The sequence below is a fragment of the Lissotriton helveticus genome, chromosome 5_1 (assembly GCF_964261635.1).
Source record: "Lissotriton helveticus chromosome 5_1, aLisHel1.1, whole genome shotgun sequence".
NCBI lineage: Eukaryota > Metazoa > Chordata > Amphibia > Caudata > Salamandridae > Lissotriton > Lissotriton helveticus.
In genome coordinates, this window is record NC_136065.1 from 54,777,665 (window position 1) to 54,793,555 (window position 15,891).

The 15,891-nt window shown below is 51.0% G+C and overlaps 1 protein-coding gene across 1 annotated transcript in view; it reads left to right on the forward strand.

Moving 5' to 3' along the window:
• LOC144752378 (H-2 class I histocompatibility antigen, Q7 alpha chain) overlaps nt 1-12,464 on the forward strand; it is a 106,416-nt gene extending 93,952 nt beyond the window's left edge. Inside the window, exon 6 of the mRNA XM_078640314.1 lies at nt 12,115-12,464. Within this exon, the coding sequence (XP_078496440.1) occupies nt 12,115-12,464 (350 nt within the window). The remainder of the gene's footprint in view (nt 1-12,114) is intronic.
• Nucleotides 12,465-15,891: the final 3,427 nt, after the last annotated feature.

The window sequence follows — 15,891 nt, forward strand, 5'->3', positions numbered from 1 at the left end:
TCCAGGACTACCCAGGAGCCACTCTGAAAACTCAAAGGGCTCTAACATTTCCCAACGTAACCAGAATTCGAAACATTCAAGCGCTAATTCTCAAATTTCAAGACAGACACTCACTTCCAGCTCGAGTGTTTATGCAACTGTTGGGAATGATGGCATCTTGCATCATGATCGTTCCTCACGCCAGACTGCACATGCGTCCACTTCAGAAATGCTTACACAATCAGTGGAACCAGTCACACGGTCTATTAACCGATCTAGTGTTGGTAAGCGGCCTTACTCATCGCTCATCTTCAAGAACACACAGTGCAGGAGTTGTGGAGCCGCCACCAACAGTTGCTCCACGTCAATCATTTAGAACTCATGGCAATCTTTCTAGCTCTCAAAGCCTTTCAAGATCACCTGTCTGGCAAAGCTGTCTTGGTCCAAATCGACAACATGACAGCCATGTATTACATTCAGAAACAGGGGACACACTCTCTCCAACTGCCACGCCTAGCACAAGACATCTGGAGGTCGGCTATTCACCACAATCTCCATCTCCTAGCGGAACATCTCCCAGGAGTCAACAATCAGATTGCGGATCTCCTCAGCAGGCAGAGGCATCGAATACATGAATGGGAACTTCACCCTCAAGTTCTCCACCCATACTTCCAAGCTTGGGGAGTCCCTCAGATAGATCTGTTTGCAACACCCCGAAACGCAAAATGCCAAAGCCTCGCCTCCAGGTATCCACACCCATTATCCAAAGGCAATGCTCTATGGATGAACTGTTCAGGGATATTTGCTTAGCTTTTCTGCCTCTCCCACTCATTCCATCAGTGGTTCGGAAACTCAGGCAAACATCCCTCACACTAATACAGGTAGCTCCAACATGGGCACGTCAATCCTGGTTCACAACCCTGTTGTAACTCTCTCTGGTACTGCATAAAAAAATACATATAACTCCTAGTCTCCTCACACAGAGCCATGGAGAAATCAAACGGCCAGATCCCAAATAATTGAACCTCGCGATCTGGCTCCTGAAGTCAGAGTTTGGTTATCTGAACCTTCCACCAGACAGTATGTACATCTTTAAGGAAACTAGAAAGCCTACCACAAGAGCCTGCTATGCAGCCATATGGATGCGATTTGTTATCTATTGTAATAACAATAACATCAGCCCTCTGGATGCTTCCATACAAAACATTTTCTGCTGGAAGGGGTGGGAGCACACTGCTGACCTCCCAGCACAGTTCACCCCTTAGTATTATGGTAAATGCTGTTTGCAGTGCACGCTTACTTGGTATTTTGCAGGAGTGTTCCACCAAAGTTGGTGCAGATTAGTGCAGTCATCTCAAGACACATGTGTTTCTGGATTTTATCCATCATAAGTAGAGATCAAACGAGCATTTGCAATGCAATCGGTCTTGCCTTTGGGACCTTATATGTATTTAGCTATGCAGCACATTAGTCTGGGCGCTGAAATATCTACTGCTCTTTAACATGGAGGGAAAGTAAGCACCAAACTGCGTGACACGCCAGGTATGGGAACACATGGAGAGAAATATTGCCTTACAGCTGGAAATGGTATAGTCCAAAGATCTGTTTTTAATATAAAAGCAGGGCCTTCGGTGGTCATATCACTGAAAATACAAGATTAAAAAAAAATATTATTCTCTACGGGTGCTCGTGGAAGACAATTTCTATGGACTGGAATCCAGAGTATGCTAAAGATATTCTGGTATTTTACTGACCTCTGCAGGTCGTTTTCTATCAAAAAATGTAAATAAAGGCAGCGATTTCTTACATATACACAAGATCTAGTGATAAACACTACCTCCTGTCTCCCACTTTTTCTATGGCGAGCATGGTCCAAGTGCACATCACATTGACACTGTGAGGACAAAACTGGCATAGTTTGGTGGTCAAAAACAGCTATGCAACAAAAACCCCTATAATGTATGCCTGTGTAAGTTAGGTATAACTCACAAAATAAGGACCATCTATGAGTGCAAGTGGGTGAGATGTGTGGGTAATACACTCAATGTATAGGTAGACTCTGCACACCAGTTTCACTGAAAAGTTTAGCCTACCCAGGGAAATGACAGTCAATTGGCCATGAACATACGAAGAAGATGTGGTTAACATTCACAAAGCAGTACATGTTAGAGGTAATGTTCAAGAATGCTTTTGCTGCACCTACAACCATATGCCCCGATGTACGTTATTCAGAACGTGGGATGAAATACTCTAGCAAATGCAGTATGCACACATAATGTGGAAAGAGAGTTAGGGTGTGTGATAAACGTTATTACTGTCAGGTAGTACCAGCATATTTTAAAATATGTGGAAGGAGTAAGATATGTGAGCATTTTTCAGGAGTGTTCCACCAAAGTTGGTGCATATTAGTGCTGTTGTCTCTAGACACGTGTTTCTGGATTTTATCCGTCATCAGTGGAGATCATAAAACGATTTTCTTTTGGGGTTGTTGAGCAGGCTGCCAAAATTCTTACAGGTCTCAGTACCAAAATATTATCTGCTACCTGTTACATTTACAGCAGTCGTCATTGGCCTGTACATCCATCAGACTGCATCTCGCTGCAATTGCAGCCTATGTTCAAAATAGGCAACATTTATCGCTATTAGAGTGCCTGTAATCAAAACATTTATCGGAAGACTAAATAGAGTTATACCACCAAGACTTCCACCTGCTCCAGTGTGGAATCTTAATATAGTCCTCACAAGGCTGACGGGCCCGCCTTTTGAACCCATGCACAGATGTGAGCTTCTGTTCCTTACTTGGAAAACAGCTTTCCTCATTGCAATCACTTCATTAAGGAGAGTGGGTGAATTTCAGGCACTAACAATAAAAGAACCCTTTTTCCAGCTACACAAAGATAAAGTAGTTCTTCATACCAATCCCAAATTCCTACCTAAGGTAGTATCTGCATTTCACATTAATCAGTTGGTTGAATTGCCTGTTTTCTTCCTTCAACCTGACTGTGGAGAAAGAGCTTTACACACCTTAGATGTTAGAAGAGCACTCTCGCATTATATTGAAAGAACCAAATGTATTTTTAAGACCAAAAAACTTTTTGTTGCTTTTACACCACCTCACAAGGGCAATCCTATATCCAAATCAGGTATTGTTAGGTGGATTGTTGAATGTATTCAGATTTGCTGTGCAAAAGCCAAAATGACTCTAACGGTACCGCCTAGAGCACATTCCACTTTTAATCTCGGAGCTATATGGCTTTCTTAGGCAACATCCCTATCACTGACATTTGCAAAGCTGCAACATGGTCCACACCACACACATTCACCAAACACTATTGTGTAGATGTTTTAGCCAGACAACAGACTAATGTGGGCCAAGCAGTACTTAAAATGCTATTTCAGACAACTTCATCAGTTACAGGATAGCCACCGCTTAGGGGAGACTGCTATATCGTCTATGCATAAGCATGTGATCTACAGCTCACATGCCTTGAACGGAAAATGCTACTTACCCAGTATGCATCTGTTCTTGGCATGTAGAGCTGTAGAATCTCATGCGCCCACCCACCTCCTCGGGTACCTGTAGCTTCTGTAGTTCGCTTGGTATTATTTATACTTACACATGGCCATCTCTATTCGCTACTACTACTCCATTCTCTCACCCCCTGCGGGAAAACAATCTGAAGATGGAGTCGATGACCATGCGCACTATCACCGAAAGGAAGGAGTCACCTACCTCGTGACTGGGAAGAAAAACCAAGTGCAAACATCCGGACCCAACACTAGATGGCGAACTATGCATAAGCATGAGATTCTCCAGCTCTTCATGCCAAGAACAGATGCATACTGGGTAAGTAGCATTTTCCTTCCACAGCCCGCTTCTTGAGGGAATACGCAGCTGACAACCTAATTCAAAATGGCGGATAAACATAAAATGGTGCCGCAAATGCTAACTTCACATAAGAACAAAACACAAACAAGATAGCAAAACATATTAATTTCATCATGTGTCAGAGAAACAGGCAAGGACAAAGCAAAAACAAGTGCACCGGGGGTAGAAGACCTTGTTTTTGGAGGCCTACATAAGTACATACAAAAAAAGCAGCAGAAGTACTCATTCAAAAGACATGGTCAGGAGTTGGACGTCCTACAGCCACTACTTAAGAGAGTGGCTACCGAGTATTCTTTATGAATAAAGGGGCACAAGCGTTAAATCAAAAGCACTGTTTAAACATACAAAGTTGCACAATTATGGATGAGGGCAGGGGGCCACTCAAACCATATACTAAACAAGTGGTATAAGAGATGCCACTCGAGCAGTGGTTAGGCCTAGGGCCTAGGGAATCGCTGGGAGCAGTCAGGACAAGCAATGCTGAAGTCGGGAATGGCCCTCGGGATTCGGGAGATGTGCGGAAAGCGCACGCATGCACCAATGTTAACCAATGGTGCGTAAACGTTGTAAAGTTAAAGTTTAAGGACACTTCCGCTGAACCTAGAGGAACAAAACTTAACACACAGACCCTAGAGGTGTGCACCAGTGTGGGAACACCGGCGGAGCAAAGTTACCTCACCCACAGGAAGTGGGTGCACAGGGTCGAAGATGCGTCGGGTTTTGACACGCAGGCTCTTGGTGCTTGAAGCTGAAAGGGCTGCAGGCGGGTTAAAGATGAAGTGTCCGGTGGAGTCCAAGGGTGGACTCAAGTCGAAGGGTACCTGAAAGCAGAGGGGACAGAGTCTGGGTCACTCAGCAGTGACCAGGGTGGAACCAGGACGGAACCAGGCAATGTCGGGCGCAATCAGGTGGTCGTCGAGGAGCTTCTCTCCGCTGTCACGTGGGCTCTGGGGCATCTGCGACGTCCAGGAGCAGGTCACGATCTGTCCCACGCAGGCTCTCACCGTCGGCGCTGTCGGCTTCAAGTTTGGAGCAAACAACACTTGGCAAGAGCAATCCACGCGGGATCGGAAGATTGCTTCTCACTCGGACCAGGAAGGTCAGAGTCGGGGCTCCTTTTCAGGGGAGCTGGTGTGGATCTGGAGCAACCAGATTCACGAGTCTTCTTCGTAGTTTCGTCGGCACAGGGACCACTAGCCAGCTGGCAAGTGACCGGGCCAACGCGTTGAGCCAAATGGAGCAGAAGGGCCCCACGCAGCACTCGTCGAGTGTGGAGGGCTGAACTTCGGCTCAGGAGTAGCTCAGGGTGGGGGCTTCTCAAACCCCGGTGCACAGCTTCGAGGGTCACTCGTGTGCTGCACGGTCAGCGTCTCGTGGTCAATTCAAGATGGCGTGCCCCACGCTTCCGGTCGCCTCCACGGGTCTCAGCTTTGCAGGGACTGTGGATCGGGCTGTTGGAAGGCAGGCAGGCTTGATCTCGTCGATCTCAGTCGCTCGAGTTCCGGCGGGAACTGCAACTAAGTAGACGTCGAGGGCTGGATGGTGCCTGCTGCTGCAGGGTGGTCACTCCTTGACCACAAGGGAGATTCTTCGGGCTTCCACGTTGAGATGGAGGTCGAAGGGTCCAGAGTTTCGTTTCTAATGTTTCTTCCAGGAAATCTGATGTGCATTGGCACTGCTACCACTCTTATTCGAATCTGGGGGGCGTGATTACCTGCTAGGTCCCCCCCTATGGGTGGGACCCAGGAAGTGGGTGGATACACCCCCTTCCTTTGATCCAGGCCGCCCTGGCACGAGGGCTGGAGTGCCCCAGAACCGGTTTGGCCGGATTATGCAAGGGGCAGCCTTGTGCGCCCCAAGCAGTGTCTGGTTTCTTTCAAACCTCCCTGCTACAATCCACTATCTCCTGTCTGGAGGGCGGTGACACCCTCCTGTGACAGGAAACCCTTTGTCCAGGACCCATTTGGCCGAGTTTCGGTCAGCTGCAGGGGTCCAGACATTTGTCTGTGGCAGAGGCATCCATTTTGTGGATCTAAGGTCTTTGGAGAAATTAACCGCATTTAAGCAAAGTAACATTTCCTACCCCTCTAGAGGGGTGGAATGCTATCCCCGTCGCCAGAACTGGCGAGGGGATAGTATTCCAAATCGTATGACACCTTACACGACATGTTTTGATAAAGCCAAACCAAAGTTGCTATTTAACCGCGAGGATTATAAGGCACTTAAGAGTATATGGTATGGCATTATTCTGAAACAGCTTAGGGAGTTGTTCCCGACAGCTGCAGACAGGCTCAGCTCATGCTAGAGCTCCATCTCACATAAAACCACGCACTCTGCCTCCAGGATTGATGAGGCCTTCCATAGGAGTGGCTCACAGGTTTACATGTGTCCAGATATAGGTTTAGATATAGATATACTATATCTAAGCAAGGGGTGTTTACACCACCTTACCCCAGCTGAGTGATCAGCCAGTTGTGTCAATTTAAGAACCAGCCAGGGGTGGCAAAAGATATGCTGCAGCCCCTGGTAGGCCTTGGTGGCCCCTATGCCCTGGGCACCTATAGTGCATTATACAGGGGCTGACAAGGAGTCCATTTCCAATTGGGTTATGTGCCTATAGCACATGTGTCAGTAATTTAGTGAGAGAACAGCAGGCTGGGGGTCTGATCAGCAGGCCCACAGCCTCAGTAGTCGAAAACCAGTGAAGCAAAAAGCAAAAATTTGGGGTGACCATAGGATAGCAGACCCTACTCTCCTACACTGTCTCAGCATCTCCTGCTCAGTCTATGAAACTCCCTCTCTCTCCTTGTCTCTGTGGCCATCTCAGTCTCTGAGCCTTTCACAAGATCTGTCTGTCCCCGCGGATGTATGTCGTTACATGTCGTTACATGTTTTACATCGCAGTACTTTACGACGCATGTTTTACAACGCAATTCGTTACCACGACTTGCGTTGTTGGGTGCTGGATAGTGAATAGTTTAATTTACTATTCCAACTCCAGTCCCCGTGGATAGTAGGGAAGGAGTTGGATAGTAAATTAAACTATTTACTATCCTGGAGAACCCCCAGCGCAATTCGTTGTTACAACTTGCGTTGTAAAAGTTGCGTCGTAAGGGAACTGCGGTGTAACATCCGCGTTGTAAAGGATGTTCCCCATCCCCGCTCTCTTGGAGTTCCTTATTGGTCTCTTAGTGACTCAGCACCTCCCACTTCATCTATGCTGCTGCCTGTCTCTGAACTTCAGCCTCTCTCTGTCTTGTTTTTGTCTCTCTGACCTTCTCTGTCTCTATGCCTCTCAAAATTTCTCTTTGCCCTCTTCTCTGTCTCAATCAATCAATCAATCAATCAATGCATTTATATAGCGCACTACTCACCCAGAGGGTCTCAAGGCGCTGGGGGGGGGGTCCGCTACTGCTCGAACAACCAGGTCTTGAGTTGCTTCCTGAAGGCGAGGTGGTCCTGGGTCAGGCGGAGGTGGGTCGGGAGGGAGTTCCATGTCTTGGCGGCGAGGTAGGAGAAGGACCGTCCCCCTGTGGAGAAGTGTGGCTCACTGGTTAGAGGCGGCAGACCCGTAAGCAGAGGACAGCCCGGGACCAGGGTTCGATTCCCGATGCGGCAGGGTCGTGGACCAGGGTCAGCGGACTCGATAATTCTCGCCTCGGTGCCTACTCTAGTCAGAGAACACACTCGGCAACTCTGGGCATAAGCTTGCCTCATCTTCACAACGGCCCCCCCAGACCGCCGGGGATGCTTGGTCGCACCTTAGAGATACCCTCAGGGACCATCTCTCAGGGTGAGCCAGGACGGGTTCCCCAGCGGTCGAAGCGTGGAGATACTCTTCCGGGAGTCGATTCCTAGCGCTATATAAACCCGCAATATATATAAACCCTGTGGTGGCTCTTTGGATGCGGGGGACGGCGGCGAGGGCGTGGCTGGTTGATCGAAGCTGGCGTTTGGGAGCGTAGAAGTTGAGGCGGCTGTTGAGGTATCCTGGGCCCAGGTTGTGTAAGGCTTTGTGTGCGTGGGTGAGGAGTCGGAAGGTGATTCTCTTGTTGACCGGGAGCCAGTGCAGGTCTCTCAGGTGTCCGGAGATGTGGCTGCGACGGGGGATGTCCAGGATGAGTCGTGCTGAGGCGTTCTGGATCCGCTGGAGTCTCTTCTGGAGTTTGGCGGTGGTACCGGCGTAGAGGGAGTTGCCGTAGTCCAGACGGCTGGTGACGAGGGCCTGGGTGACCGTCTTCCTGGTCTCGGTGGGGATCCACCGGAAGATCTTCCGTAGCATGCGCAGGATGTTGAAGCACGACGAGGAGACAGCATTGACTTGTCTGGTCATGGAGAGGGAGGAGTCCAGGATGAAGCCCAGGTTGCGTGCGTGGTCTGTTGGTTTGGGTGCGCTGCCTAGGGCGGGGGGCCACCAGGAGTCGTCCCAGGCGGAGGGTGAGGATCCCAGGATGAGGACTTCCGTCTTGTCCGAGTTCAGCTTCAGGCGGCTGTTCTTCATCCATTCGGCTACCTCTTTCATCCCTTCGTGAAGGTTGGCTCTGGCGGTGGCGGGGTCGTTGGTGAGGGAGCGAATCAGCTGGGTGTCGTCGGCGTAGGAGATGATGTTGAGGTTGTGCTGGCGTGCGATGTCTGCGAGGGGGCTCATGTAGACGTTGAAGAGGGTTGGACTGAGCTAGGAGCCTTGAGGGACGCCGCAGATGACTTCGGTGGCTTCAGATCTGAACGGGGGGAGGCGGACTCTCTGTGTCCTTCCGGCGAGGAAGGAGATGATCCACTCCAGCGCCTTCTCCTGAATTCCGACGTTGCTGAGTCGCTGCACTAGTGTTCGGTGGCAGACAGTGTCGAAGGCCGCGGAGAGGTCTAGGAGTATGAGGGCTGCTGTTTCTCCGTTGTCAAGCAGTGCTCGGATGTCATCGGTGGCTGCGATCAGGGCGGTCTCGGTGCTGTGGTTGGCCCGGAAGCCAGACTGCGAGAGGTCGAGGGATCCGTTCGTCTCGAGGAAGGCGGCCAGCTGCTTGTTGACGGTCTTCTCGATGACTTTTGCAGGAAACGGGAGCAGCGAGATGGGGCGGTAGTTCTTGAGGTCGGTGGGGTCGGCTGATGGCTTCTTTAGTAGAGCGCTGAGTTCGGCGTGCTTCCAGCTCTCCGGGAAGGTAGCGGTGTCGAATGAGGTGTTGATGATGTCCCGCAGGTGGGGTGCGATGACAGCGTCGGCCTTGTTGAAGACGTGGTGAGGGCAGGGGTCAGTAGGAGATCCGGAGTGGATGGAGTTCATCGTGCGGACGGTGTCTTCTGTGCTGATCGGGGTCCAGGCGCGGAGGGTGGTTGTGGGGGGCGGTGGTTTGGTCGTGGCGAGCGTCGGTTGAGTGCTGAAGCTGTTGTGTATGTCCGCGATCTTGTTGTGGAAGTAGGAGGCGAGGGAGTTGCAGAGGTCTTGCGAAGGGGTGATGTCGTTGTTTCCGGCGTTGGGGTTGGAGAGCTTTTTAACGATGTTGAAGAGTTCCTTGCTGTTGTGTGCGTTGTTGTCCAGTCGTTCCTTGAATGCGGTTTTCTTGGTGGCGTGGATGAGTTGGTGGTGTTTTCGGGTGGCGAGCTTGAGGGCAGTCATGTTGTCCGGTGTTGGGTCTCTGCGCCAGATCCTCTCTCTCGAGGGCTCGGCAGTTCTTCTTGGAGCTCTTGAGTTCGTCGTCGGTGAACCATGGGGCTTTCTTGCTACCGGGTCTGCTAGGCGGGGTCTTCAGAGGGGCGAGGTCGTCTGCGCAGTTGCTGATCCACTTCGCGAGGTTGGTGGCCGCCTGGCTTGGGTTCGTTGCGCTGGTGGGAGGGTTCATGCTCAGGGAGGTCGCGAGCTGGTCGGCTGTGATCTTGTTCCAGCTTCTGCGTGCAACCTGTTGCTGGTGGTGGTGGATCGTGGTCCTACTGAAGCTGAAGTGGACGCAGCTGTGGTCCGTCCAGTGGAGTCCGGTGGCGTGGCTGAAGGCGATGTCCTTGCAGGATGAGAACACGGGGTCGAGTGTGTGTCCGGTGTAGTGGGTGGGGGCGGTCACCAGCTGCTTGAGACCGAGGTTGTCCAGCAGGGTGGTGGTTGTTGTTCTCCAGGTGGAAGTTGAGGTCCCCGAGGAGGATGTAGTCAGCGGAGAGGAGGGCGTGCGGGCTGATGAAGTCGGCGATGTCTTCGCTGAATTGTGTGCGTGGTCCCGGGGGTCTGTAGATGAGGGTGCCTCTGAGGGTGGTCTTGGGGTTGACGTGGACCTGGAAGTGCAGGTGTTCTGCGGGTGCGAGGGTGTCGTCGGTGTTGGTCGTGATGCGGATGGTGTTCCTGTGGATGATGGCGATGCCTCCTCCGGTCTGGTTGATGCGGTCCCTTCGGGTGATCTTGTAGCCGTCTTGGATGGCGATGGCGATGTCGGGCGCTGAAGAGGCGTTCATCCAGGTTTCCGTGAGGAAGGCGACGTCTGGTGAAGTTGTGTCGAGCAGGTTCCAGAGCTCGACGGCGTGTCTGTGGACGGAGCGGGTATTGAGCAGGATGCATTTCAGGTGGCTGCTGCTGTTGCTCGGCTTGGTCTTGGTCGGTGCTGGAGTAGTGCAGGTCCGGATGCAGGAGAACTTGCAGGAGTTGCAGCAGAAGGGTCCGTGGGTGCGTCTCGGGGTGGCTCGGTAGCATCCCGGGATTCGGCCGGTGTTGAGTGCGTTGAGGGTGGCGGCGTCGTACGTCCGGCGGGTGGGCTGGGGTCTGCGGGAGCCAGGGGTCCTGGCACTGGGCGCGGTCCAGGAGCGGACGGGCGCAGACGGGCTTACCTTTGGCGCACCTTCGGCGCTCAATCGGTGCTCCCGCTGCGCGGTCGCTCTGGGGGCGTCATAAGAAGGGGGACGTGAGGGCGGGTCAGCTGGGTGGCGGGAGCGGCTCGGCCAATGGGCCGGTGGTGGGCGGGGCCTGTGGCGAGCAGCGGCGGGAACTGGCGAGCGGGCGGCTCTGCTGTGGCTGGGCCGCTCGGGGGACCAGGAGGGCGTCGGCGGCAGAAAAAATGCGGCAAGGCTGGCTGGCAGGAGCAAGGCTGGCTGGCAGGAGCAGGAGGCGGCAGGAGGAGCAAGGGGGTGACCCGGCCTGGTGAGAGGCGCAGCGGTCACTCCCGAGCACTCCTTGCTGTCCCCTTAAGAAGGGGGACGTGAGGGCGGGTCAGCTGGGCGGCGGGAGCGGCTCGGCCAATGGGCCGGTGGTGGGCGGGGCCTGTGGCGAGCAGCGGCGGGAACTGGCGAGCGGGCGGCTCTGCTGTGGCTGGGCCGCTCGGGGGACCAGGGGGGCATCGGCGGCGGGTTCTCTTAGTCCAACTGTCTATGAACCTCCCACTTCCAGTGAGTCTCTGCTTCTCCTTGTCTGACACTGAGGCTTCGCCTCGAACTTCCTCACTCTGTCCATGTCTGTCCCTCTCTATCTCTGAGGCGTCCTCTCTGACTCTGAGCCCTGGCCTCTTATTGTTTCTTAGTTTCCCTCTCTGAGCCTCACTGTGTCCCATTGTGTGTCTGTCTCTGAGGCCCTGCTCACTCTCTGAACTTCTGTCTCTGCATCTCTGCGCCTCAGCTCTCACTCGGTTTCTCACTCTCTCTCTGATGTCTTGTCTGTCTGGGGTATGGAGTAAGTGACCTTATGCGATGTGATATAAGCAGGTTCAACAGTAGAATACCAGATCCTGTATGACCGTGCCGCGTTTATTAATGTATTATTTTCGTAACTGGCCGTACAAGAGGCAGCTGGAGTTGCCTCAGCTAAATACTAAACCCAAACAGCTCTGTTCACATTGATCGCAGCAGCATCGTACCCCATCCTTTCCAGATTACATACATTTCCCTGGTAGATTATGTAGATTGTTGTGCTGCATCTTTATACTGGCATTATCCTGCCTGACAAGCTCTATCGGGCCTCTCCTGTCAGTGGGAATTTGCCAGAGCTTGCACCAGTCAAATATCTGTATTCTTGGCCAATTCAGACAAAACAGACTCTTCACAGGAAAGCATTTTATGCCTCAAAGCTCAGAGCAGCCGGTTCAGCAGCAGGCCTCTTCGATCCCATCTCACCAAAAACCCCAAATAGAAAATGATAGAATTGTCAACTGCTTAAACACCACCTCATTGTGTCCTTTCGTAAATTGCATTTTAAATGTCACTGCAGATTTGGAAGTTCTTCTTTTATTTGTTTTAACAGTTTTTGGAATTGTACAACTCTAGTTGTTTTTGTTTTCGTTCAGTCGCCCCTCAGACAAGGGTTTCACAAAGGATGAGCAGCGATCGCGCCTTTCTGATGGGTTACGCGTATGGATTCTATCCCAGAGACATCGAGGTGAGGTGGGTCCGGGATGGAGTAGAGATGCCCTGGGAGTCGAAGGAGCTCCTGCCAAACCCCGATGGAACCTACCAGGTCAGGACCGCGGTGGAAGTTCAGGAAGGAGACGATGTGAAGACTTATGAATACCATGTGAATCACAGCAGCCTGACGGAGATCGTCCCTGTGGAGTATGGTAAGTACACGCCACTCTCAGGGGAGGAGGTGGAACTTCTATCTGAGGTCCAGGGTCACGTGAGCCTGCGGGGGTTGTGATAGTGGCTTATGGTAGGTGTTTCCCCCAAATACATATAATTTTGAAGAAAGGTATGTGATATTACATGCATTATGTAAAGTTTATTTGGCTGATATCTCACATGAATAATTGCTTGTAAAGACTCACCTCTCTGACAAAGGTCACAATAGACACCTGGGGCGGACTGGTTTGTGGAGAATGTCTCTTAGGTCTGGTGTTACTCTCCGTGCAAGAGACTTTCTGCTTGAAGCAGTCTCCCGCAGTTGAAAATTACAAGTCGTCATAGAAAAATTGTGCACATTTGCCAGAACCCAAAATTAATAAATGTAACTCCTTCACTTAAAACTATTCCTGGGGACAAGTGAGTGACCTTCACTCTCAGGATCAGGGCTGCACTTCTGTCTAGTTGCAGATCGTGTTCACTGCAGTCTGCTGACAATTATAATGCGAGTGTAACCTGAAGTCTGGGCGTGGGGGTGAGGGGTGAGGGGTGGGACGGTGGTCTCAGGTCTCTGCTGCCACATCGATGCTTGGGATCGGGGTCTGCACCGGTCCTTCCGCCGCTGGCAGTTGACGGGCTCATCACAGTCCTGCCGGATGACACGCCCGGGGTATTAAAAAGATTGGACTCCCTTGGTTTGTTGAAACTCTGAGGGGGGCCAGGGACCATCTGAGGACTCTGGTGGCAGTGTTCACACGCCCCAGGAGAGTCTGCTACTCCCATGGATGGTAGATCCAGAGTCATGGAGAGCGCTGTGGATCCCGCAGAGGGATTTAAACTCCGAGCGCTGTTTAATGGGAAGTCGATGCAGGTCTTCCAGAGGAGCGGAAACAGATGATGAAGGCGGGAGATTCAAGACCGGACAAGCAGCATTTTGAGCAATCTGGAGACGATGGAGGAGAGAATCTGAGATTCCAAGATGTAGGGAGCTCCCTTAGTCGAGCTGCGAGGTAATGATGGGCGTGATCTAAACATGTAAACTCGAATCATCAGGTAATAATGGTCTGACTCCCATTACCTGTGGGTAAGGGTCCTCGGGCTGCTGGTCTTGGTGTAGAGCTGGACATCCCTCCTCGCAGGCGCAATCTGGATCAGCTGGGCTGGGATTCTGTCATGTGGAGACCCCGCAGTGTCAGCCAAATGCTCCTCTGATCTGATCTCAATAATGAAGTGGCTTTGTATATATAATTAACAGTACCCAAGCTGCCACGTCGAAGCCCCGGTCAGGCTGCAATTGTTTATTCTAGTGTAATAGCTTCCTCGCCACCTGATGACGACAACAACATTTGCCCAGTGACTTTTATCCCTTGTACTGAATGTTCAAGATGTCGTTCTAGAGTGCCTACGAAGAGAGAATGTAAGCAATGCATTTTCAGAGAATGTTATCCTGCCCGGACACGCACACATGTATATCAAAAGTCACCATGTTGAATAAAGAAGGCAACTTAAGAAACATGAGCATATAAAATGGCTGTGTTTCTAATTTGGCAATTCCTGACCATATTACACCCATTCCTTGGACGGGAGATGATAAAATGTATCCCTAAACAATGGTAAAATATAAGGGTCAGCAAATATAAAACTCCTTAAAATCTAAAAAGACATTACTGTTACTTTAAACAGCAAAGAGCAAAATGAAAGCCATTTTAAAAGTGTTAAAAGCATAAATGTTGTAATAAAAATGTTAAAAATCAATTTTGTATATAAAAACCAGGCCAAATATAAAAAAAAGAGAACTCCCACGTCTCGAAACTGCCATACTGTTTGTTTGGAGAAGCGTGGCTCAGTGGTTAGAGGCAGCAGACCCGGAAGCTGAGATCGGTCCTGGACCAGGGTTCGATTCCCCGCCTCTGCGGGTCTCTGGCTCAAAAATTCCACGGACTTGACAATTCTCGCTCTGGTGCCTACTCAACTCACGGGGTCACAATCTGCGACTCTGGGCAATAGCTTGCTCAATCTCCACTATGGCCCCTCGCGGCGGGATGCCTGGCTTTCACCTTGTGGACACCCTGCTGGGGTTTCTCACAGGGGAATACCAGGACGGGTTCCCTAAGCAAGCGCCGGGACGCTTACGGGCAGCCGTGCGCTTTACAAATCCAGCACATTTACATTTACATTTGTGTTTCGAGAGGAATGTGAAACGTTGCTTTTCCCAGCAACCCCAGACGATGTTACCAGAGTCGCCCATCTGATCAAATCCATAGAGCAAACATGTTCCCATCCTTTTCCCTCAGCAGCCGCCAAGGGAGGAACGGCCAGTGCAGAAGCAGAGCCAAGCTCAAGAACACTAGGAGCAGAAGCATCGCAGGAGGGCTGGTAGAATGGGTTCATGAGTAACGGCAAGCACAAAGGACAACAGTACAGGAGGGCTGCTAATGGGCTCGCCAGTAGGTAAATGCCCGGAAATTGAACCAGTTACAATCCTAAGCGTATGTCAAGGGCGCACACGAAAGTGCACAGAAGACAGCCTGATACAGACTGCGCGCAGTGTAGCCACACTGGCCGAAAGGACAAGAACCTGTGTTTATTTAGTTCCTAAAGCAAGGGTACGCCAAAACACTATCACGCGTTCACGACACAGGAGCACATGTGGTAGTTCTAGCTCTAGTTCCATTTGGCCTCATGAGGGGACATACATTGAGGAGCAGAAAAAATAAAAGCACAGTCCAGACAATCGGGAACAGGGCCAGCGCAAGTCCTCCAAAAACGCTTCCAAGCACAGAGTGTATGATTCATGGAATAGCCCCGAAGACTGTCCGGAAGGTTTTTAGAAATGAGGGTCTCTAGTTGGCAAGGGTTTGCACCTTTGTCCAAGTAGGGACCCTTCCTTCTAGTCAGGATAAGGGGGTACACTCCTAAAATAACCCCTGCACACCCCCTTGTTAGCTTGGCACGAGCAGTAATGCTTATCTCAGAGGCAGTATGAAAAGCATTTGCACATAACCAACAGTAATACAGTGAAAGCACCACAAAAGGACACCACACCAGTTAAGAAAAATATCCAATATTTTTAAATATACAAAACAAGAACAAAAACGATAATAATCCACCATTTCTCGGAAATCTTCAATAATCAAAATAGACTTGAAATATAGTTCCTTGAAGTAGATAGCCCCGGAGCTATCACTGCATCTTGAACAAGAAATCCAAACCGTTCTGGCTGACTATGGCGTCGCGGGCCAGCTGCGGTGTTGGGAAGACCCTCAAAACTGTACCTTTAGAAATGTAGGACGTCGGCGACCTCTTGATGAGCTTAGAAAGGCCGGCGTCCGCAGGTGTCGGTTCCGAAGGTCGGTGCTGGAGTCATCGGGCCCTTGAAGTCACAAACGTTGCAGATCGAACTCCTTGCGGATGAAGACGGGAGCGCCAGTAGGTGTTAGGGCTGCGGTGCGAAGTGCAGCGGTGTCCTTAAGTCGTGGTGCAGGCAGAGACTTGGTGACAGTCGT